Raw genomic sequence first — 25,838 nt, forward strand, 5'->3', positions numbered from 1 at the left:
AAGAGGCAGTCGGGGGGGGGGGGGCACCCGAGGTGGGCACAACCCACCAGGGCGCACCTGGGCCTCCTAGCGTGCCCTGGTGGGTTGTGCCCTCCTCGGGACACCCCCAGGCGCAGCCAGGGCCCATTATGTTCCTTATAGTTCAAAAAAAAAATCTTCATGAAGTTTCGTTGCATTTGGACTCCGTCTGATATTGATTTCCTGCGATGTAAAAAACATGTAGAAAACAGCAACTGGCACTTGGCACTATGTCAATAGGTTAGTACCAAAAAAGATATAAAATGACTATAAAATGATTATAAAACATCCAAGATTGATAATATAACAGCATGGAACAATAAAAAATTATAGATACATTGGAGACGTATCAGCATCCCCAAGCTTAACTCCTACTCGTCCTCAAGTAGGTCAGTGACAAAAACAGAATTTTTGATGTGGAATGCTGCCTATCATGTCATATCATATTCTTTTCTTTATAGAATGGACAATTAGACTTTTAGCGATTCAGAGCAATAATCTAGTTTTGACATGATAACTAGATTATGGATGGCGCGCGTTGCTACGCCCGTCTATTTGTAGAGTAATGTAGAATGTTACCAAAAGAAGCTCAAAATAATAATGATATATATGATGGAAAAAGGTAAGTGGCATGACTTATAGAATCTTATCACTTGTTAGGCATGAATCATGAAAGCCATATTTTAACATATAATGAGGCTAGTCAACTCGTCTCCTCAGTTGTCCCTCGTTTTGTTTCGAGTTGGGCCGTTGGATGAGGGTCAAACAGCAGATTTTTTCGTTGGTTGACGTTGGATCTTCGGTCATTTTTGCTTTGACCGCGGGGTGAGTTCATGCAGGCCATGACCTATGGGCTCGGCCTCTCAACCGATTAGCTGGGTGAGCCTTTTTTGGGTGCCTGGGCGGGCGATCCTGCCGCGCCGCGTGCGCGAGCGTCACGGAATCAGATTTACTCGGGTCACCCAGTCCTGCAGCGTCGCGTGTCCCATCACGTGGAGTCCGCGTCGTCCGGCGTGAGCCAGCGCTTATGCACCCGGTGTCTCCGCCCGCGGCTGCTGACTGGTGGGCCGGTGCTGCCTTGGTCCCGTTCGTCGGTTGCACCAGTGCATGTCCCGCGGTGTAGGTGTTGGCTAGAGTTTTCTGGGGTCAACCGCTCTTGGCGGGACGCTCCTGGCATGCTGTCCGCGTCGTGCGTTGTGGGCAGCAGCTGCGCGGTGGGGCCGGCCGGTGCGTCTGCACTCGGTTTCTGCACCCACCTTTGGGCTTCTGGGATGACGGGTGGCCCGGCGCTGCTCTTGGTCCCGCTCGTCGGCTGCCCTGGATGCCGTTTCGTCGGGGTCGTGGTGCGAGCGAAAGTACGACGTGTGGCCTAGACGCCAAGGGGAAAGTACGGCGCGTCGTGCGGCCCGTCCTCGCACCGTCGCAGGAGCGCATCGTGCGGCCCGTCGTGGGCAGCCTCGAAAATCACAGCAACCACGTCTCCCTCCCTGGTCCCTCCCTTGTCCGCCGCCGCACCCCCGTTCTTCTCCTGCTCTCTCTCTCTCTCTCTTCTGCGACGTTCCTCCTTCGCGCGCCTCGCCCCGTCTTCCATCCTCATGTTCTTCTTCAACACCCCCTCCTCGGCTAGATGGCGCCTCTGGGGGTGAAGGAGCAGGGGAGGGCCAAGAGGCCAGCGGTGTGGGGTGGAGCAGCGAGGCCGGCGACCCAGGCGGCGGACGCCTCACGGGGTGGAGGAGAGGCTGGCGACAGGGAAGGAGCAGAATCCTCATGGAGCGGCAGGGAAGGTGAAGTCCCGACGGCTGAAGATGGTGCGCACGGGAGGAGCTCGGATGATGTCAAGGTGAGCTTCTCTCAATCCTTCTCCCCCTTCACGCCTCTTGCAATTTTTTCTTGTTTCAGATCATTTGAAGGTGAGTGGAGTCTTGTGAGCAATTTCCTGTGCTATTTTCTTCTTTCTTTACTTTCACCCTTCCATACAAGAAGATGCCGAGTCATGTAATATCTTTAAGGAAGAGAAAATCTGCATTTTGTTCATGCGAAAAGTTAGGGTGGGTTTGTGCTTTCAGAAATGAGGCGACCTTACATGTACACATATCAAAGATTTTTCTCTGTAAACGTATACTGGACCTGTGTGATTTGCATGACAGGGCTTAAATAAATCTGGTCCATTTATATTAAACCTTGCATTATGCAGTAGTAGAACTACTGCTCAATTTGGCGTGTGCCATTTTTGGTGCGTCAATTTCAGCTAGACTAAATCAACCACGCCGTCCTTCTTAGCTTGACTTTTTGTATGTTTGTGTGTGCAGGACGTTTAGCAGGCCTGACTTAAGATCGAACCCCTGACGGAGTTTAAGCATGGTCCGGTATGCACTTCTTGACTTCTCTTGATTCCTGTTTTTGTTTCAGTTCATATCAAATCAATATTGTTTGCAACTTTGCATACAGGTTGGAGAGGTTATTTTTGGCGTGGAGGTCTTTTTCAGTTTTTCTAAAGTTACTATTTTTTCCCAGTTCCCTAAGCACTTTCGTCATGTTAACTAAAGTCTTACCTACCAAAATTGTATCATTCATCCCACACAATGGTTGGAATCCCAGTCGTTCAATTACAGTAGACCAGACCATGTTTCACGTTTTGTATAGTCCAACCAATAATACAGATTCAGCCTGGTGATGATTTTCAATATATTGTGATAGTAGTTTCCTGCATTGATTAGTTAATGCGCCATCCTTCCGTTTTACTCGAAGTGGTGTAATAGTTAAATAGATGTATTTGTGCCATTTAGCTCATTGTAATGTAGGAGCTGATCAGGGTGGAAGAGTAATCTGTGTTGTGTAGACAACATCACTGTAATTTTCTCAGGCGAATAAAACAATAGCTTGCGTTCATGGAAAAGCCCCAATAACATTCAGTTCAGTTCAGCTGTACATCTTTTGCTGACCCCTTTTCTTGGTGCTGATTGAGCTTTGTGTGTTAATATTTTTATTTGACTGCATTTTTTGCTTTAGTCCTTCCTCTTAGTGTATAATGATCCTGATTGTGTGAGTTTCTTTCCTGGCAGTGTAGTTATGCCTCAATGCATTCCATAACAAAATGCATATATGTCCTGAAGGTAGGATTTCAGCTTCAGATTGTCATCAAGTTCGTCAAATTTATCGTTCCATGTTGGAACAGTGTACTTTCACGAGTATTTTTCTACTGAGTACATATAATACTTTCACACCTATGTTGTATTATATTCCAACTTTCCAAGTACCTTGTGCTTTTGTTCTTGGATTCTTTCTAAATGCTCCACAAGTCCTGCACTAATTTTGTCAACAAAATAATTAAGTGAAACATGGCTCTGAGCTATTGTCATATGGTAGCTGTATGGGCTCTAATTGAGTTTGGCAGACATATTTTCTTTAACTGTTGGTAAAAGTCTTAAGCTGTGCTACTTTAGAACTTTCTGAAGTACAAACAGTAGCCATAGTTCCATATGCATTTCTTTGATTGTAATTTCTTGTTGGTACCTTACCAAGCAGGCCGCTTGGTGCGTTTCTATCTTACCTGTTGTCATCAAACTGGTGCCACAAATCCAATGGATTTTGTTTCTGTTAAATCATATTACGTCCAGAAATGTGAGTTTATATCCGCTGCATCTTTAGGGAAGTCTTTTTTTTTACGCTGCAAATAATGTGTGTGCTTATCCCATTAACTTGAGTGTGTTATTACAAATTGCAGGAGCATGAATGGTCCACAGCTCAGCTGGCTGTTGTTTCTGTAAGAAATTACTTTCTTCATTATGCATTGCTCATGATTATTCTGTCTTGAATAAACATATGGTGTGGCACTTTTCGTATAATGATTTTATATCTTTCTGGTCCCAAATCATGCCGTTGATTTACTTTCGTGTTATTTCATTACTTCCGATCATTTTGGCTCTGAAAAGCAATAGTATAGTATATCCATGGAGTATAATAGGTTTGTTTGTTTGTTCTATCAAGCCAGTTTTATTCCATTTGCATGAGCATATACCAAACTTTTTTCATGCTCGCTCGTGAACAAGATGAGAGCACTGGTTATGTATTTCCAAACAAAGCTTTGATTGAGATAGGTATTACCGATTTCTTTGGATTGCTATGCTGCAAAACTTGATGTATTGTCTTGGCTAACTCTCCTTTTTTTAATTCAAAAACAAAGAAGATTCCTACAACTACTGCAGATTTGCAAAGAATCGTGCAATCAGAATATCCATGTATCAAAAGCAAAAAAGATGCCTACAACTACTATACATGAATGATGATCTATATTGCTGCCACAGAGAATATATATCGTAGTGCTCTCAATATAAATTAAAATGTTACTAGGGTCCTTGGTTAATGCATTGTTTTTTCCTTTCCCATCCAGAATGATATTTGAAGATACGGAATTAGTATGAGATCGCTTTAGGGGGTTTAAACACTTGGATAAGATTAAACACATGTTGTACCGAATTGGCAGTCCTTCATCCAAATTTTCTTGATAATGGTACACCATTTGGCGATGGGTTCTCTAAAAAAATTAAAATTCCACTAGATATCATTTAGATATAATGGAAAAGGGATCAGAAATGCGGTTTGTATGACCGAATACATCCTTAACATATGGTTGTTCATTATACTCTGGTAGTGAGATCGGTTAGTAATGTTACACATAATATATATTTTCCAGTTGTGTCCCTCACTCTCTTAAGCATGTTTCTGTTGTATACTGGTTAGTTGTCACAATGCATGTATTTGAGGCTGTCGTCGGGTCTCCACTGTTGTACATTTGTCTTGCCACTTTGTTGTTCAAATTATTTTTAGGAAACTATTTGAACTCTTCTGAAGGCCATTTGTTCTTAATGTTTCTTTTCTTTATAAGTATCTCCATAATGGCACTTTCCACCTGGAAAAAGCATCAAGGTCAGCGATCCAGTTTTTGTTCTATAGGCATCTCTTCTTTGAATGAGGCATGGCAGGAGATGATGTATCTGTTTTATGTGTGTCAGAAGAGGCATCCGGTTGCTTGACTTTGTACGCACGTTCTGGTTCTTTAATCTTAGTTGTACAACCTATAACTATCCAATTTATTCTTTGTATACCAACTCAAAGCTGTGAATTGATGACCACACCTGCTAAGACAATCTTGAAATATTTTGTTGGGTCTCTACTTCTGTACCAAACTTTAGGGAATCGCCTACTGCTGAAAGACTTGCCTAGGCTATGTATGTCAAACATAATGATGCTCTAAATCATCCCGACAGGAAAAATATATCTCAAGTTATTGCTAAAACCTAATTTTATCAACAAAGACTTAATTTTTTAAAACACCATGTTTATCAACAAACATGCCCTCAAATATGAAGGTATTAACAAATGCAATTTTTTTTTGAAAGCACGCTCATGGTTTAAATGGGCGTCTGTGCCATTTGGTGTAACGGGTCATCTTTTTTCTGAACACGCACACACACACAAACAAATTGATGCAAGCAATACCTTGAAAAAAATAAAGGCCTTCTTAACTGTTATGCATATTTTTTTGTATACATGGGATCTAAATTCTTAATGTGTGTGGTTGCTCAAATGGAAGATTACTGAAAAATACACATATTTTCAGTGCAACATGGTTTTCATTGAAATTTTATGCTGCCAAATTTAAATGTATGTGTACATCTTATTGTACACAGCAAGAAACCAATCTTCTTTTTTTATTAAAGGTTGATAAATTAGTTAAGGTATGTGCTTGCCCACAACTAAACTAACTAAACCATGGATTTTCTTTTCAATCCGGACATGGATTCAGCGGGTCTCTGCGCCATTTGGCGCAATGGGTCCACTAGTATTGTAAATTTGTAGCACATTGCTATTCTCCTAAGCTTCTTATTTAGAACCAACATTCAACTTAAGAGCATGTTCGTGAGGATATATATGAACAAAGCCTGACGTACTACATACATGATCATGCAAGATTGACTTGAGAATTTCAATTTTGTTGAGCTTCTAGCCACAAGAATGCTTCTTGATAATATTGTATGTATGTAGAAATGATCAACTTAGGATGGCTATGAGCAAAGTCCTTGATACATAAGCATACATGATCTGGGTGTTCTCAGAACTTTGCCTCCGTTATCACACTTTTCACAAGAACAACAAAAAGAACCAAAAAGGTTTAGACCAATTACACAACTCAGGAGCTCAACCCTCACATATTTCATTCATTCTAGTTATATTATTTAAAAAAAACAAAGAACTCACTTCTTGTTTCCGAGCAGGCACACTGCAACAACAAAATAACTCTGTCTTTTCTCCAAGCCAGGCTATTCTGATGTTAAATTCCGCTAAGAAATCTGGGCTTTGTCCTTACCTACGAAAAAGTGAGATCTTTGGCCTACTAAGAAGAGAGAATTAACACAGCAAATCTCACTAACTGGATAACAGATGGTACACAGTTATAAGAAAAAGGATAAAGTCGCTTGGAAGAAAATGTGGTACACAGTTATTGAAGAATAGTAATGCCTAATGGTAGCTGCAGGGACCAAAAACACAAGTCCATTGAGCACCTCCATAGGACAAATAGATTGTCTCTCAAACTGCAGTTTGAAAGCCCCACATATTGTCCCTTTGCTATGATATAATTAATCGGTACAATAATTGTCACACAAGGATTGTTGCTACTGTAGTGTAGCAAAAGTACTGACATGCAAAGCACAAAGTTAAATAGTAGCACAAAATAGCAAAATGCTATATAGGGCATATAGAGGAAGAAAAAACCATTATACTATTGTTTGTCGCAAATCAAGTCTGAATGAAATGGGGGATCAAACGATAATAAACTTCTAGGCATCTTAGCTCCCACTCTCTCTCTATATATATATATTACTCAAATTAATACTGACAATCGCCAAAGGAAATATCCATTGGCTAGCTCCCAAAATGAGTTATTTAAAACTACATGCGAGTTTTCTTACCAAATTAAAATGCATGACAAAAAACAGAAGCATATCGTAAATTAGACTGTCTATTTTATGCAAGCGGGTGACAACTACTCAGTTCTTGCAAATTTTAAGCAAATTGACGAACTACCTTTTCCCCAAATTAGAAGGAATACAGTTCTTAGTTCTCACCATGACTATAATTTGGATTGCAGCTTGCAAACTTACATTATTTGCATATGTATCGTAGTGTTAGTCACTGATAATGGAGGAGGCCAGAAGTGGAGGAACACACAATGGCATAAGTAGTGTATGTAGAATTAAGAAATTCAAACTGGTGGAGTTTAATGCAGTGAGGTGAAATAAGCAAAACTAATTGCTAATAGAAATGTTGAATTAAACAATAAACTTAGAATTGGTATTGTGGTAAGTTACGGTTACCAAATACGACCCTATAAAAATGGACCATGCTACCTTACTTTGAGAAGTGTGCATACAAATCCAATGTAATTGGGGTAGTGCTAATAAATAATTAAACCAAAATCATGTTTCTGCAAAAGCTAAGGAATTTTTCTGATGTAAATACATACTTTGTCGTGCCTGGAGATTCCATGTACCAGGAAAATAAAAATTGTTGTTCCGTTTGCCTTCGATAGTTTAAGCAATCCAGAATCTCGCTCCAGCAGAAGGTTCGCTACATCATGGCGGCCTCTAATCGCTGCAGTTATCAGAGGAGTCACACTTTGATTGGCCAAACGTTTTCCCAAGGGATCGATCATGGTCCAGGAGTACCTTCACAATATCTACAAGCAGTGTCAGATGTCCATCTTTCTTACTCATTAGCTTGTGTAGGCAATGGCACACTGCATTTATCATACAAATCAGGTAAATTTCAGTACTAAAAAGGGGCAGCCCTAGTGCATGTAGCTCCCGCTTGCGCAGGGTCTGGGAAAGGGTCCGACCACTTTGGGTCTATTGTACGCAACCTTTCCCTACATTTTTGCAAGAGACTGTTTCCAGGACTTGAACCCGTGACCTCATGGTCACAAGGCAGCAGCTTTACCACTCCGCCAAGGCTCCCCTTCAAAAAACTAGGGCAATCAATTAATTTAGAAATCCATAAACCCCTTTCTTCATGCGAACTATGAGATTCCAGTCTAGACACAAGGTCCAAAGCTCCCCTGTTCCCATGTAAAAATATGACCAATCAGAAGTGGCTTAGTATTGAAGTGTTTGTCAGTGCTCACCTCCGTGGCCTTCCTTTGAAGTGACATGCAGAGCATCGAATCCTGATTTGTTCTTCCTCGCAAGGCTCTCCTTGTCAGAGTGCTTGAGCAACTCGACGACGATATTGATGAACCCTTTCTCAGCGATGATGAGTAGCATGGTCGCCCACCTCGTTGGGCTCGTTCGTTGACCAGGCCAACACAGATCTTCTCTTCGCTGTCGAACTCCTCCCTGGTGCCGGTCATCTGTGCGTCGATTTCGGCGATGATCTGGCGAAGGGAGTGAGGTCTGCACGTTGCGCGGTGAGAACATCGTCAGGCTTAGTTTTACATACCATTTGGGTAAGATTTAATTCGACGGCAATAGTCAAAACTGTATATACATAGCCTGTAGCATCAACCGTATAAAATCATGGACGCAGATGCTTGGATAATAAGATGACATGTGTGAGAACATGGAAGCTAACGTGGCCAGCAGACATTGGAAATCCAGCTTTAGGATTCGAATACCTCAACTGAGATCTAAGTGCAACTGCAGAAAAATTACAGAGCCACAACCCGATGGTATGGATTTTTTTTGTGCAAATCGGCCTTAGTCCTTAGGATTTCCCAAACAAATACACCAGAACTAACGCCCTGTGGCGGATTGGAAGGGAAAAATAGAATCAATCAGAAGGGATATAACCATGGCCGCCTCCACCGGCTAGGGTTCCGCCTGTACGTCTCGCGTCACTCGCCAGCTGCAGTATTGAGTTGGGTTCACACCCTTGTTCGCTCCCACCAGGGATGTCGCCGCTTTAGTTCCATGAGGAAGCAAAGCAAGGATGTGAAGGTCTGGCCCCCGTATCTCTTTCCTGACCTGATCCGCATCGATGGGAGGGGGTGGTTTGCCGTCGTCGCCGCTCACTTTGCCTTTGTTGGTCCGGACCTCCAGGTTCGGCGGCGTGGATGGGGGATGCGAAGACGTCGGCATGGGTGGGGGATGCGGGGGCGACAGCACTGGGCGGCGGCGTGGGCGCTGATGCGATTGGGGGGGGCGACGTTGGGCAGGGCGGTGTGGACGAAACGATGGGAACAACGGCACTGGGCGGTGGCGTGAGTGGGGGCTCTAGGGCATTGGCACTGGGAGGCAGCGGTGCTGCTTGTAGCGCGCCGACGACAGGGGTGGTGAGTGCGGCGGCTGAGAAGAACGCACTGAGACTGGATGGACGCACACCATCGCTCCTCTGAATCCCTCGTCAGCTGTAATGGGCTGCCTGACGGCTCAATTAACCACAGGCCTTCCTTTCGGCCTCGGGAGCAGCTGCCCAAAGAACAGTTGGGCCAGTTGCGGGAGAGATGGCTTTCCACACGAGATCCAACGGCCAGAAACATTCAGATCGTGAAATTGGACGGCCGGGAATGTGAATCGCTGAGAGAGCTCGCTTTAGGCTCAGTTTTACTGTTCTTAAATTTAGATACTCAAGCATATCAACAAGCAACCATGTCTTTCAAAATATCAACGCTAAAATAAGTTATCCCTAGCCCATCATGCTCAACCATTGATCCAATCATGAAACACACTCGCATATTAACTACACCCAATACTCAAGTATAATCATATTGCCTCCTAGTTGGTGCTTTTATAAGAGAAGATGGAGACTCAAATTCAAAATAAAAATTGCATAAAGTAAAAGAAAGGTCCTTCACAAAGGGAAGTAGGGATTTGTAGAGGTGCCAGAGCTCAAAGCGAAAAATTAGAGATAATTTTTTTTGGAAGGTGTATCCATCCCACCAACGAAAACAACTTAGAGTTCCCAACACTTTCCATGCTAGATATATTATAGGCGGTTCCCAAACGAAAAATAAAGTTTATTCCTTTTTCCACCATACTTTCACTTTCCATGGCTAGCCGTATCCACGGTTGCCCTCCATACCAACACTTTCCAAGGAATTTATTATTTGACAACATAAAGTAAATTCATTTTTTCATTTCGGGACTAGGCATCCCTAAAACCTTTGCCTTACTCTCGTGCAATGACAAGTGAATAAACACTCATTGTGAGAATAACACATCCAGCATGGAAAATAGTAGCCACCCCTCACCGCTCCGCGAGTGAAACGAACAGACAAAAGAGAAGTTTATTTTGAAAATTAGAGATGGCACATGCAAATTTGCTTAGAACGGCAAAAGAATACCGCATATAGGTAGATATAGTGGACTCATGTGGCAAAACTGGTTTAAAGGATTTGGATGCACAAGTAGAGATCATACTAGGTGCAAAATGAAGGCTAGCAAAAGATTGAGAAGAGACCAACCAAGGAACGAATAATCTCATAAGCAAGCATTAAGCATAATCAACACCGAATAATGCACCACAAGTAGGATATAATTTCATTGCATGACTATTGACTTTCGTGCTTGCATAGGGAATCACAAACCTTAACACCAATATTCTTTCTAAAGCATAATTACTCATCAACACAACTCACATATCACATCATCATATCTCAGAACTATTACTAAGAATCAAGTTTATTTTGTCCAATGATCTTCATGAGAGTTTTTATTATATCCTTCTTGGATATATATCACTTTGGGACTAATTTTCATGTGTTGCTTTTCATAAGCTCAAACAAATATAAGTGAAGATCATGAGCATAATTCTTTTTCTTTCTCTCAAAATAATTTAAGTGAAGCAAGAGAGAATATCTTGAAAATTTTACTAACTCTCAAATAAATCTAAGTGAAGCAAGAGAGTATTTCTTCAAAAATACTAAAGCACACCGTGCTCAAAAAGATATAAGTGAAGCACTAGAGCAAGTCCATAGCTCATAAAAATTTAAGTGAAGCATAGAGAGCAATTCTAACAAGTCATGACATAAATTTGGCTCTCTCAAATAGGTGTGTCCAGCAAGGGATCAAGACTTAAAACACAAAATGAAACAATCAAAGACTCATATCATACAAGATGCTCCAAGAAAAACACATATTATGTGACGAATAAAAATATAGCTTCGAGTAAAATACCGATGGTCGTTAGAAGAAAGAGGGGATGCCACTCAGGGGAATCCCCAAGCTTAGTTGGTTGCTCATTTTTGGCTAATAGCTTGGGATGCCGGGGCATCCCCAAGCTTAGACTCTTCTATCCTTCCTTCATCCATCGTAAGATAACCCAAAACTTGAAAACTTCAATCACACAAGACTCAACAAAACCTTCGTGAGATCCGTTAGTATAAGAAAGCAAACCACTACTATAAGTACTGTAACAAACCAATTCATATTTTGTTTTTGCATTATATCTACTGTATTCCAACTTTTCTATGGCAAAAACTCATCAAAGAAAACCATAGAGCCATCAAAATAAGGACACAACACAAAGAAAACAGAATTTGTCAAAACAGAACAGTCTATAGCAATCTGACTATTTCGAATACTTCCGTAACTCCAATTTTTTTGAAAAAGTAGGACGACCTAGATAATTTACATATTAATCTTCTTCAAAAATAATTGGCATTTTATCACGTTCTGGTGATTTTTAACAATTGTTTTCGTGAGCTCATAAGTTTCTGTTTTTCAGCAAGATCAAACAACTATCACCCAAGAAGATCATATAGGCTTTACTTGGCACAAACACTAATTAAAACACAAAAAACACAATCATAACAGTAGCATAATTGTGTAAACACTCAAGAACAGAAAGCAAAAAGCAAAATAAATTTTATTCATTGGGTTGCCTCCCAACAAGCGCTATAGTTTTACGCCCTTAGCTAGGCATAAAGCAAGGATCTAAATTTTGTCATCTTTCTTCTTAATTTTCTTAGAGGTGTTTTCATCATGGGGTTTTGTAAACACAACATAAAATATATTATCCATGGAAACTTTAGCATTCCTTAATTGGTTTTCATCATAACCCCTTTGATTTCCCGCAACAATCCAAGAGTAGTGTTGATTAACATGATTGAAAACTTGTTGGATTATATCTAGAACGGGGACTTCTTTTTTAAGATTCTCATCAAACATTTTATAATCCCCAAGCAAATGCCTTAGTGCATAGTCACTATTGTAAAGAATTTCATCTATCACGGGATTTTCACGATTCATACCATAAAAATCAAAGATTTCCCTAGCTTCCCGTATTATGTAGTCAAACTCATTCATAAGAACGAGAGTGGCCAACATTTTAGCCTTAGGATTCTTTATTTTGGGAAGCTCAAAAAACAATCTTTGCAAAGTAGGATGAGTACGAATAAATCTACTTTCAAGTTTCAGAACTAGTGCTGAAATAGCATCCGCATAAGATCTAGTAGTTTTAAGTATAGGAGCATCATCAAGATTTAGATTTCCAACACAATTGAAAAATTCTTGGATACGTTCTTTTCCCATAACGTTCCCTTGCCCCAAGATAAAAGTTTTGGCATCCAGATTGCCCGTATGTCCTATCTGAGGAGTTAGGCCATCATCTGTTGGTGCCATACCGAAATCACTCATGATTGCAAGCAAAGAATAGATCTGACGAGAAAACGGCGAACGGAAAAAGATAGCGAATAAAGCGGCAAATTTTTGTGAAGTGAGGGAGAGGAAAACGAGAGGCAAATGACAAATAATGTAAATTGCGAGGAGATGAGATTTGTGATTAGGAATCTGGTATATGTTGAAGATCCTCCCTGGCAACGGCGCCAGAAATTGGTGCGTTGATGGGAGACTATCTTGACTTGATTCTCTCCGGCAACGGCGCCAGAAATTCCTTTTGATGTCGCTTGAAGCTACGTCCGTATTTCCCCAAAGAGGAAGGGATGATGCAGCACAACGGCGGTAGGTATTTCCCTCAGATATGGAACCAAGGTTATCGAACCAGCAGGAGAACCAAGCAACACAACGTAAACAGCCCCTGCACACAAATAACAACCACTCGCAACCCGACGTGTTAAAGGGGTTGTCAATCCCTTTCTGGTAACAATGCCTAGGATGGCTTGTGGACGGGAGAAAGTTGTAATATATTGAATAAATAGATCACAAATAAAATAAAACGCAGCAAGGTATTTTTGTATTTTTAGTTTAATAGATCTGAAAATAAATGCAAAGGAAAAGTAGATCACAAAGGCAAATATATGAGAAAGAGACCCAGGGGCCGTAGGTTTCACTAGTGGCTTCTCTCGAGAAAATAGCAAATGGTGGGTGAACAAATTACTGTTGGGCAATTGATAGAACTTCAAATAATCATGACGATATACAGGCAATGATCATTATATAGGCATCACGTCCAAGATTAGTAGACCGACTCCTGCCTGCATATACTACTATTACTCCACACATCGACCGCTATCCAGCATGCATCTAGTGTATTAAGTTCATGGAGAAACGGAGTAATGCAATAAGAAATATGACATGATGTAGACAAGTTCTATCTATGTAGAGATAGACCCCATCGTTTTATCCTTAGTAGCAACGATACATACGTGTCGGTTCCCCTTCTGTCATTGGGATCAAGCACCGTAAGATCGAACCCACTACAAAGCACCTCTTCCCATTCCAAGATAAATAGATCAAGTTGGCCAAAAAAAACCCAAATATCGAAGAAGAAATACGAGGCTATAAGCAATCATGCATATAAGAGATGAAAGAAACTCAAATAACTTTCATGGATATAAAAAGATGTAACTCATCATAAACTCAAAGTTCATCAGATCCCAACGAACACACGCAAAAAGAGTTACATCATATGGATCTCCAAGAGACCATTTTATTGAGAGTTCAGCGAGAGAGAGAAAGCCATCTAGCTACTAACTACGGACCCGAAGGTCTACAAAGAACTACTCACGCATCATCGGAGAGGCACCAATGGAGGTGGTGAACCCCATCCGAGATGGTGTCTAGATTGGATCTGGTGGTTCTGGACTCTGTGGCGGCTGGATGAATATTTCGTCGACTACCCTAGGGTTTTGGGAATATTGGGGTATTTATAGAGCAAAGAGGTGGTCCGGGGGCACCCGAGGTGGGCACAACCCACCAGGGCGTGCCTGCGCCTCCTGGCGTGCCCTGGTGGGTTGTGCCCTCCTCGGGGCACCCCCCAGGTACAACCAGGGCCCATTATGTTCCTTCTGGTCCAGAAAAAATGTCCTTGAAGTTTCGTTGCATTTGGACTCCGTCTGATATTGATTTCCTGCGATGTAAAAAACATGCAGAAACAGCAACTGGCACTTGGCACTATGTCAATAGGTTAGTACCAAAAAATGATATAAAATGATTATAAAACATCCAAGATTGATAATATAACAGCATGGAACAATAAAAAAATTATAGATACCTTGGAGACGTATGAACCCTCGATATGAGAAGAACCACATCACCCACTGTTGTAAGTTGGACGAGTCTATGAAGCTTGCTTCTCCACTACCCAACGTCCAGCACGCTCCGCTTGATGAAGTAACTCATGAATATTGTTATATCGCATTAAATCAACACGATCACGAATCTTTTCTTCTAACCCCTCAAAGAAACGTACCATGGTGGCCTCCGCAGACTCACGCACAGCTGTACGGATCATTAAAACTTGCATCTCTTTGTAGTACTCATCAACTGATTTTGTACCTTGCACTAGACGACGCAGTCTACTATAAAGCTGGCAAGTGTGATAAGCAAGCACAAAACGTTCCCTCATGATTCGCTTCATGTCAGCCCATGTCACTGGTCCTCGTAAGTATGGTTCTTATTATCCCACCATATAAGAGCATACTCTGTAAATTCCATTGATGCAATACGAACCTTCTTCTCTTCGGAGTAGTTGTGACCATCAAAAAATTTAAGCGCATCTCCCACTCCAAATATTTCTCCGGGCCAGCACAACGTCCCGAGAATTCAGGTATGATTATTTTGATTCGACCTAAACCATCATCCTCGTGGGCACCATTGCCGCCATAGTACCGGCGTCGCCCAGCATAGCGGTGAGCCCCAACATCATGCCATGGTTGGTGAGGTAAGCCTCCACGGGTATCAGAATTCTCAGAAAAATCACCATCATCATCGTTTGTCGTGGTCACGACGTTGTCGTTGTGAGCGGGACTGTCGGGGTGCCACATCCCTCGCCTGAAGGCGCTGAACTGCAGCAGTGAGCCGATTAAGACTCTCGGTCACCACCTGCAGACTATTAGTGCGTTGTCGGTCATAGGCAGTCAAACACTCGTTCAACCTATCATCGACACCGACAATATTTGCAGACAATTCCTCAACCCTTGTCCCAAGCTTCCTTTTGGCTCCCTTGATCGACATCAGATGGATACACAAATCGTCACTTATCTCCAGATCCACCGGAAGTTCATCTTCCTCCTCATGATCAGATTTCTCATGCTGCGAGTCCACCATCTTTCAAACAATTGAATTAAATAGCAGGCAAAAAATTGTACCATGATCAATCTTGCTCTGATACCACTTGATGCGACTTTCGACAGAAAAACAATGGCGCGGATAATTTTCCCAATCTTTCATGGTACAGTGTCACTTGAAACGACGCAGCGCTCGTGACCTTGTAGATGCAATCACCACAAAAACAACATGCACACCTTGATGAAGAAGTACATGGACGATCCTCTGAGAATCAGCAGCAAATTAGAGACGGCGTCTCTAATCCCTCGCCCGAACACAAAGCAATAATATAAGCTTCTCAACTAGTATGCACGAATAAACTCACCAACAGAAGATGCCCCGGTTTGCTAGTCTCTGTTCGTCCAACAAAATATAAGCTAAAACCTCCCCCTCCTAATGATACGAGATAAACTATAAATACTACTTCGGCTGGCGGCCGACAGATCGAAAGTGACTTCTACTACTCCTACTTTCCTAGCAATCCTAACCGAATAGTAATATCCTAGTTAATTACAACTGGCCAATTAGGCACGCAGGCCTCCTAGCTTCTCTAAGCAAAACGTGTACGTGATGGAATCCTGCCTCGCATGTACATGTTACTTGCATGTACAAATTTTGTCTCAGCTAACGTACAATAGAGGCCAACTTCCAGTCCTTGTATTCTGCAATTTCTTTGTCCATGAACATATTGGGCGAATGTTTTGGACCAAAACCAGTCTTGGGCTGGGTCACGGATTGCACTCTTTGCGTTATCCAACCTCCACGACCTCGTTCCGCCTCAAGTCTGTCTTGTAACGCCGGCATCTTGTAACTTCTTTTGTGAGCATTATCTTTATGTCATTGCACTGAGGTTTGACAGGCTGATGCTTTCGTCGTCACAACTTGTCGACGTAGCGCTTGCACAATATACCTAGTGTTTCTTGGTTGACTTTATCAACCAGATTGGTACTAACGGCACATAGGGTTGCATCATCCCTAGTTGGTGCTTCATATGAGAAGATGGAGACTCAATATAAAAATAAAAAATGCATAAAAGTAAGTAGATAGGCCCTTCATAGAGGGAAGCAGAGATTTGTAGAGGTGCCAGAGCTCATAGCTTAAATTGAGAGATAAAATTGTTTTGAGAGGCATGCTTTTCCTGTCAACGAAAACGACCGATAATTCCCAATATCTTCCATGCTAGACAAATTATAGGCGGTTCCCAAACAAAAGTAAAGTTTATTTCCTTTCCACCATTCTTTCACAATCCATGGCTAGTCGTATCCACGGGTGCCTTCCATACCAACATTTCCCAAGGAATTTATTATCATAGTATTTTTTTCATTTCGGGACTAGGCATCCCTATTACCTGCCATACTCTCGTGCAATGACAAGTGAATATACACTCATCGCGAGAATAAAATACCTAGCATGGAAAAAATTGTCCACCCCCTGCCGCTTCATGAGCGGTACAAGCACACAAAATGGAAATTCATTTTGAAAATTAGAGTTGGCACATACAAATTTACTTGGAACGACATGGAAATACCAGATATAGTTAGATGTGGTCGACTCATTTGGCACAACTTTGGGTTTAAGGAGTTGGATGCACCGGCAGTATTCTCGCTTATTACAAGTGAAAGCTAGCAAATATATTGAGAAGCAACCAACCAAAAACCAAAAACGGTCATAAACGCGCATTGAACATAATTAACACCGAATAATGCACCACAAGTAGGATACAATTTTATTGCATAACTATTAACTTTACGTTCATGCATAGGGAATATCAAACCTTAACACTAATATTCTTACTAAAGCATAATTACTCATCAACATGACTCACATATCACTATCTCTATATCGCAAAACTATTATAACGAATCATGTTTATAATATCCAATGATCTTGATGAAAGTTTTTATTATATCCCCCTTGGATATGTATCACTTTGGGACCAAATTCATATCTCGTGCAAATTATCATTACTATTCTTAATTCTCAAAAAGATCTAAATGAAGCATGAGAGCATAAATATTTCTTCAACAAATTTCAGCTCTCAATATAATATAAGTGAAGCATGAGAGCATATTTATTTAAAATTAAAGAACTCTCAAAATAATATAAGTGAAGCAAGATAGTTTATTTATTTAAAATATAACCACCGCCGTGCTCAAAAATATATAAGTGAAGTACTAGAGCAATTGCCTAGCTCAAAAGATTTAAGTGAAGCACATAAAGTATTCTTACAAATCATGATATGCGTGTGGCTCTCTCAAATAAGTGTGTTAAGCAAGGATGATTATGACAAACTAAAAAGCAAACAAATCAAATACTCATATAATAAAATATGCTCCAAACAAAACTCATGATATGTGACGAATAAAAATATAGCTCCAAGTAAAATTACTGATGGTCGTTAGAAGAAAGAGGGCATGCCTTCCGGGCCATCCCCAAGCTTAGTTGCTTGTGAGTCCTTGAATATTACCTTGGGGTGCCTCGGGCATCCCCAAGCTTAGGATCTTGCCATTCATTATTCCTTCATCCATCGTGATCTCTCCCAAAACATAAAAACTTCAATCACACAAAACTTAAAAAAACCTTCATGAGATCTGTTAGTATAATAAAGCAAATCACCACTTTAACTATTGTTGCAAACCCATTCATATTTAGTTATTGCATTATACCTAATGTATTCTAACTTTACCATGGCTTATATTCCCCGATACAATCCATAGATTCATCAAAATAAGCACACAATGCAATGAAAACAGAATTTGTCAAAAACAAAACAGCCTCTAGTAATCTGAACTTTGACCATACTTTTGTAACTCTAAAAATTCTGAAAAATTAGGACAACATGGGAAATTTGTATATCAATCTTGTTTAAAAAATTCAGAAATTTATCGCATTCCAGCAGAGCACATCAATGCTGCTACTGGGCGCAAAAGTTTCTGTTAATGCACAACATCAGAGCAACTATCACCCAAATCATCCCGAAGGCTTTACTTGGCACAAACACTAATTAAAACACTAAAACACAATTATAACAGTAGAATAATTGTATATTTATTGAAAAATAGAAAGGAAAACAAAAATTAAAAGATAACTATTGGGTTGCCTCCCAACTTGCGTTATTGTTTTACGCCCTTAGCTAGGCATAATGCATAATTTCAAGTGTTGTCATCTTTCTTCTTCTTTTCCATAGATGTGTTTTCATCGGGAGGTTTTTCAAATATAACATGAAACACATCATCCATATAAATTTTAGCATTAGCAAGTTGCCCGTCTGCAAATCCCCCTTGATTACCGGCTACAATCTTGGAATATTGTTGATTAACATCATTGAAAACTTGTTCGATCATACTCAAATGAGGAATTTCCTTTTTAAGGTTCTCATCAAAGATGCGATCATTGTGAAGCAAATACCTTAACAAATAATCACTATTATAAAGGATTTCATCTATTACCGGGTTTTCACGGTTCATACCATAAAAATCAAAGATCTCCCTAGCTTCCCGCACTATGTGATCAAACTCATTCATAAGGACAAGGGTAGCTATCTTTTTAGCTCTAGGATATTTTATAACAGGCAACTCATAAAACAATATTTATAAGGTAGGATGAGTGCGAATAAATCTTCTCTCAAGTTTAAGAACAAGTGTGGAAATAGCTTCTGCATAAGTTTTAATTCTTTTAAGTATAGGAGCATCATCACAAGTCAAAGTTCCAACGCAATTAAAGAATTCTTGGATGACACTTTTTCCTATAACATTGCCTTGTGCCAAATCAAAAGTTTTAGCATCAAGATTAGTAGAACATCCAATTTTAGGAGTTCTACTATCATCTGTTTCAGCCATACCAAAGCCACTCATGATGATAGTTTCAAAACAAGCAAACAAGATAACAAGCAAGCAAAGAAGCAAACAGGAAAAAAGGCAAACCAAAAATAATTTTGTATTTTTGTAAAAGAACTTTTCAGAAGTGGGGGAGATTAAAACGAGAGGCAAATGGCAAATAAAGTACATGCAAGGAGATGAAAGTTTATGTGTAGTTACTTGATAGATGTTGATGATATCTCCCCGGCAACAATGCTAGAAATTCTTCCTGCTACTTGTGAGTTGCGTTGGGATTTCCCCGAATAGGAGAGGATGATGCATTACAGTAGAGATAAGTATTTTCCTCAGTTATGAAACCAAGGATATCAATCCATTAGGAGAACCAAGCAACACTATGTAAACAACACCTGCACACAAACAACAAATACTTGCAACCCAACGCGTAGAGGGGTTGTCAATCCCTCAATAGTTACGAGCAAGATTAAAAGATATAGTTTTTGATAGATAGATCTGGAAAAAAACAAAATAAAATAAATAAAAGAAAATTGCAGCAAGGTATTTTTGGTTTTAATATGTGATAGAAAATAGACCCGGGGGCCATAGTTTTCACTAGAGGCTTCTCTCGAGAAAATAGCATACGGTGGGTAGAAAAATTACTGTTTGGCAATTGACAGAAAAGCAAATAGTTATGACGATATCCAAGGCAATGACCATGTATATAGGCATCACGTCCGTGACAAGTAGACCAAAACGATTCTGCATCTACTACTATTAGTCCACACATCGACCACTATCCAGCGTGCATCTAGTGTATTAAGTTCGTGAAAGAACGGAGTAACGCCTTAAGAAAGATGACATGATGTAGACAAGATAAACTCAAGGATGAAATAAATGCCATCTTGTTACCCTTAATAGCAACAATACGTGCATGTCATGTCTCTTTCTGTCACTGAGATTGAGCACCGCAAGATTGAACCCATCACAAAGCATCCCTTCCCATGGCAAGATAAATCAATCTAGTTGGCCAAACTAAACCAATAAATCGAAGAAGAAATAAGAGGCTATAATAATCATGCATAAAAGAGTTGAGAAAACTCAAATAATATTCATGGATAGATCTGATTATAAACTCACAATTCATCAGATCCCAACAAACACACCACAAAAAGTCATTACATCAAATAGATCTCCAACAACACCGAGGAGAACATTGTATTGAAGATCAAAAAGAGAAAAGAAGCCATCTAGCTACTAACTATGGACCCATAGGTCTGTGGTAAACTACTCACGCATCATCGGAGGGGCAGCAAGGATGATGAAGAACCCCTCCATGATCGTTTCCCCCTCCGTCAGAGTTCCGGAATAGGTCTCTAGATTGGATCTCATGGTTCTAGAACTAGCGGCGGCGGAAAAAGTATTTCGTGGAATCCCCTGTAGGTTTTGGGATTTTAGAGTATTTATAGAGGCGGAGGTAGGTCAAAAGGAGGATCGTGGGCCCCACTACCCACCAGGGCGCGCTAGAGGCCCCTGGCGCGCCCTGGTGCTTAGTGGGCCACTCCTCCATCTTCTAGTTCCCTCCGAAGCTTCCAGGGTCTCTTATTGCCAAAAAAAATCTCCAAAAATTTTCGTGCCATTTGGACTTCGTTTGGTACTGATATTCTGCAAAGTAAAAAACAAGCAAAAAATAGCAACTGGCACTGGTCACTAATTTAATAGGTTAGTCCCAAAAAATGATATAATGTTGCCTGAAAATGTATATAAAACATCCAAGATTGCTAATATAATAGCATGGAACAATAAAATTATGGATACGTTGGAGACATATCAGTCACCGGGTCCGAAGAGACCCACGCCTCCGCTGCCCATGACGGCGACACGGAGGAGGGTGACGTTGAGGAGATCCCTGCCCCGAAAGGGAAGAGGGTGGCGTCAGAGGATGCCGAAGCCGGTATGCAGCCCAAGGGCTCAAAGAGGCCAAGGAGAACCTCATCCAGGGCCGCTAGCAAGTTGCCGGAGAAAGTCGAGCTCTCCGGCGACTTGGAAGAAGACCTTCTCACGCTGGGGAGGAAGAAACTGGCGCCTCGAGGGTAAGCCGTCGTTTTTATATCTCGTCTTTCTATTTGACAAGTTATTTTTAGCAAAGGAAAACTCAGAGAGCGCCTTTTCTTACGCAGTCCGCTAAGGGTAGTCCCCAGCGGTTCCTAGAGCGGATTGCCATCCGCCAGCGGAACTCCAGAGCCCGCTGCTCCTCCCCCAGCACATGACGGGCTAGGGGAGGCGACATCCTCCCTGGCCCCTGACATAGACATGACGAGGGTCAGAGAGGCGGCCGTCATGGCCGAGGTTGACACCTTGCCCCAACAAGATCTGGGGGAGAAGAACCCCGAGGTCGTCGAAGAGGGGCTGGGCTAGTCATCGGTCCAGCCGATATCTGCTCGAGCTCCATCACCGTAGGTGAAGGCTACTTGGATCGGCACATCGGTGCCCGGGTTCGAGGTTGTCCCTCCTCCCCCACTAACTACCCAAGGACGGGATGGCGCAGGGTGGACCGAGGACACCCTAAAGGGCTCCTCCATTAAGGAAGAGCATCGTGCCTTGATAGGCGCGGCGCTACAGGGCTTCCAGTCCGCAGGGGCCAACCTGCATGAGGTTTTTAAGAACCTCGTAATGAGCTTTGAGGTATGCTTCTATCCTCTCGTACCAAGTTTGACTTGTTCATTTGAGCTTATATATTTATGTATTTGTCCGAGGACATAATATCACAGCCTTCGAAACGGCTTGATCCCAGTGAGAGCCTGTCATGTAGGAGCCTGTCATGTAGCCCCCAGGGCGCTGCTTAAGGCAGTCGTCCTAGAACTTCAATAATTTCATTGTTGCCTTTGTAATAAGGTTTTTTGCTGCCAGGTTTCGACCTCGGTTCCGGACTCCGTCCCCGAGGAGATTGCGGAGATGAATCAGAAGCTCGAGAGGTCCCAGGAGGACCGCAACCTGGTGAACCAGAAATTCGAGCAGTCTCAAGGTAAGCAGGTTAAACTTGCATTATACTTTGCATGAAAGAGTTATGATAAGTCTTGCTAGATTAAAAACTAAGGCCAAATTGTTTTAATGATAGCAGCGTTGCTGAGCTTGAGATGCTCAAGGCCGAGCTCAAAAATCTCGACAGGAGGTGAAGCAACACGAGGCTACGGCCGCGGAGGTGGAGATGGCCCGAGCCACCGAAAAGGTGGCCGGAGACAAGGACCGGGCGCGGGTTCTTGAGGTCGAAGAGACCCTGAGGGCGTGTTTGAAGCACGCAACAAGCTTCAGGCGGATCTGCATCGAACGAAGGAGGAGCTTGAAAAGCTCCAGCTTGCTCATTACAAGCTCAAGACCGCGGCCCGTGCGGACCGCGAGGTGCTCCAGCAGTTGGAGCAAATCACCTCGGGTAAGCAATACTTATTGTAGTGTGTGTTTGGCAGCAAAGGGTGCGTCGAGCTCACCCAGCTATGGCATTCCACAGAAGTCTGTGTTGATCTCCCGCAGAGCGTGGCGGATGCCATTGCGCACTTCGACCAGTTGGCGGGTCATGAGGTGGAGAAGGCCTTCTGGGGCAGTTCCCGGGGTCTCCAGCATCGCAGCTGCTAAACAATCGAATGAAGCAGCTGGCAGATCTACTCCGTATGGCGAGGCCGGCGCTACAAGACCTCTGTATCATGCTATGGCCTACTGAAGCCCTTCCAACCAGCCTCTCCAGCCTCGTGTTGCGCCTACGGGGGGGCTGCCTGGCGTGCCGATAACTAGAGGAGGTCCGCGTGCTTTGAAGGAGCATTGAGGGTGTATGCCTGCATGAAGGCGCACTTCCGCAAGGTCGACGCGGTGACGGTGGCCGCAGGTTCTCCTGCAGACAAGCCTCGCACCGCGGAGCAGTTCTTTCCCGAGGTGGAGGAGGGAGCTCGGGTTACTGAGGCCATGTGTCCGAAAGACACTTTGTATTATTAGGTAGTACTTCGGAATGTCGAAGTTATGGGATGTATAAAACATTATCATTTGCTTGAATGACTATGGCTTTGAATTCCAGGTGTGTGTTTCAATTATTTTTACCTCCTGGGTGAATGTTTTAAACTGAAAGTGGCAAGTCGTCGGCTTCAGCCCTTGTTTAGATTATAGAAAGGGTGTTCTGAGATGTAGGTTTTGACCCTTAGCCGACGTCTCAGTACCTGGAGGCGGTCTTCTGCTCATGGGAACGAGGCAATCATACTATAATGGCTTTTGAACTTTCACGCAGTCCTAGGAGTTTGACTGTGGGGGCTGATGACCAGCCCCCAGTATGGGAAGCGGTCAGCCTGGTAGGCCGAGGTCTAGGCCATGACACACTTTAGCTAAAAATTAAAGCCCTTCGTTTAACATCTATCATCACATCGCTTAACGCGATCTACGGATGGCCGACCAGTTTACGCTGACCTAGATTGTAAGTTTTCGGCATTCTCCACTAAGGCGCTGATACGTCTCCAACGTATCAATAATTTTTTATTGTTCCATGCTGTTTTATTATCAATCTTGGATGTTTTATAATCGTTTTATAGTCATTTTATATCATTTTGGCACTAACCTATTGACATAGTGCCAAGTGCCAGTTGCTGTTTTTTCCATGTTTTTTACATCGCAGGAAATCAGTATCAGACAGAGTCCAAATGCCACGAAACTTCACGATGATTTTTATGGGCCAAAAGGAAGAAGTTGGGCCCTGGTTGCACCTGGGGGGAGTCCTGAGGAGGGGACAACCCACCAGGGCGCGCCAGGAGGCCCTGGCGCGCCCTGGTGGGTTGTGCCCACCTCGGGTGCCCCCGGACCGCCTCTTTGCTCTATAAATACCCCAATATTCCAGAAACCCTAGGAACATCGACGAAATATTCATCTAGCCCCCGCAGAGTCTAGAACCACCAGATCCAATCTAGACACCATCATGGAGGGGTTCACCACTTCCATTGGTGCCTCTCTAATGATGCGTGAGTAGTTCTTTGTAGACCTTCGGGTCCGTAGTTAGTAGCTAGATGGCTTTCCCTCTCTCGCTGAATTCTCAATACAATGGTCTCTTGGAGATCCATATGATGCAACTCTTTTGCGGTGTGTTTGTTGGGATCTGATGAACTTCGAGTTTATGATCAGTTATATCTTTTTATATCCATGAAAGTTATTTGAGTTTCTTTGATCTCTTATATGCATGATCTCTTATAGCCTCGTATTTCTTCTCCGATATTTGGGTTTTGTTTGGACAACTTGATCGATTTATCTTGCAATGGGAAGAGGTGCCCGGTAGTGGGTTCGATCTTACGGTGCTTGATCCCAGTGACAGGAAGGGAACCGACACCTATGTATCGTTGCTACTAAGGATAAAAAGATGGGATCTATATCTACCGCCATAGATAAATGGATTTTGTCTACATCATGTCATCGTTCTTATTGCATTACTCCATTTTCCATGAACTTAATACACTAGATGCATGTTGGATAGCGGTCGATGTGTGGAGTAATAGTAGTAGATGCAGGCAGGAGTCGGTCTACTAATCTTGGACGTGATGCCTATGTAATGATCATTGCCTGGATATCATCATAATTATTTGAAGTTCTATCAATTGCCCAACAGTAATTTGTTTACCCACCGTTTGCTATTTTCTCGAGAGAATCCACTAGTGAAACCTATGGGCCCCGGGTCTTCTTTCTCATATATTTGCTTGCGATCTACTTTTCCTTTGCATTTTTATGCAGATCTATTAAACCAAAAATACAAAAATACTTTGTTGTGCTTTATTTTATTTGCGATCTATTATATCAATCTATTACAACTTTCTCCCATCCACGCACCATTTCTAGTGCCGTACCCTGAAAGGGATTGACAACCCCTTTAACACGGCGGGTTGCGAGTGGCTGTTATTTGTGTGAAGGGGCTGTTTACGTTGTGTTGCTTGGTTCTCCTACTGGTTCGATAACCTTGGTTTCATATCTGAGGGATATACCTACCACCGTTGTGCTGCATCATCCCTTCCTCTTTGGGGAAATACCGACGTAGCTTCAAGCGACATCAGGCGCTCTGCCAATTAACCTGGCAGCACTATCATAGTGGTCCTCCTGTTACACCCTTAGCCGAATTCATTGGGAATGTAAGGGGTACTCAGAGGAGCCGGGCAACCCAATTATTGACAAAAATCTAGGTTCTAAACTAATGCATATAAAGCCAAAATCTGACACGCCGAATACTTCAGACTTGTAATACAATTGTATATTTTTAAAGAACTTCGTAGCGTTGGGGCCATGCTTATAAAGAAATACGATAAGGACCTTTAAAGGGCACGGTTTATTTATTCCATAATATCAGGCCTTTACATGCCCAACTGCAACAAGAGGAATTGAAAGAATACAACATAAAAAGTAAAGAAGGAAGAAATAGGGTGGATATTTGTTATCGGATTTTTAGGAACCCGGGCCACTTCCTGCCGCACGTCTGCGCTTCCGAGTTGTTGAC

General features: G+C 42.2%; 1 protein-coding gene across 9 annotated transcripts; it reads left to right on the plus strand.

The window, feature by feature from the left end:
- Positions 1 to 1,256: 1,256 nt before the first annotated feature.
- Positions 1,257 to 5,189, plus strand: LOC123078286 (uncharacterized). Of its 9 annotated transcripts, XR_006437319.1 has the most exons (5): positions 1,312 to 1,858; positions 2,328 to 2,384; positions 3,544 to 3,639; positions 3,743 to 3,781; positions 4,904 to 5,189. XR_006437319.1 is itself a non-coding variant. In XM_044500742.1 (4 exons), the coding sequence occupies exons 1-4, from the start codon at positions 1,646 to 1,648 to the stop codon at positions 4,988 to 4,990; spliced, it is 435 nt and encodes a 144-aa protein (XP_044356677.1). In that variant the 5' UTR covers positions 1,301 to 1,645; the 3' UTR covers positions 4,991 to 5,189. The 9 variants fall into 9 exon arrangements, 2 of the variants coding, with proteins under 2 accessions (XP_044356677.1, XP_044356678.1); XM_044500742.1 differs by lacking the exon at positions 2,328 to 2,384 and having other exon boundaries at positions 1,301 to 1,858; XR_006437317.1 differs by having other exon boundaries at positions 1,317 to 1,858; positions 3,743 to 5,189.
- The last annotated feature ends 20,649 nt before the right edge of the window (positions 5,190 to 25,838 follow it).

This window comes from Triticum aestivum, chromosome 3D (genome assembly GCF_018294505.1).
Source record: "Triticum aestivum cultivar Chinese Spring chromosome 3D, IWGSC CS RefSeq v2.1, whole genome shotgun sequence".
Classification (NCBI taxonomy): Eukaryota; Viridiplantae; Streptophyta; class Magnoliopsida; order Poales; family Poaceae; genus Triticum; species Triticum aestivum.

Excerpts from the sequence above, each read along its gene's own strand:
- LOC123078286 (XM_044500742.1), top strand. The coding sequence starts at position 1,646 with ATGGCGCCTCTGGGGGTGAAGGAGCAGGGGAGGGCCAAGAGGCCAGCG. Across the intron at positions 1,859-3,543 it reads GGAGCTCGGATGATGTCAAG|GCCGCTTGGTGCGTTTCTAT; the intron begins GTGAGCTTCTCT and ends CTTACCAAGCAG. Across the intron at positions 3,640-3,742 it reads ATCATATTACGTCCAGAAAT|GAGCATGAATGGTCCACAGC; the intron begins GTGAGTTTATAT and ends TACAAATTGCAG.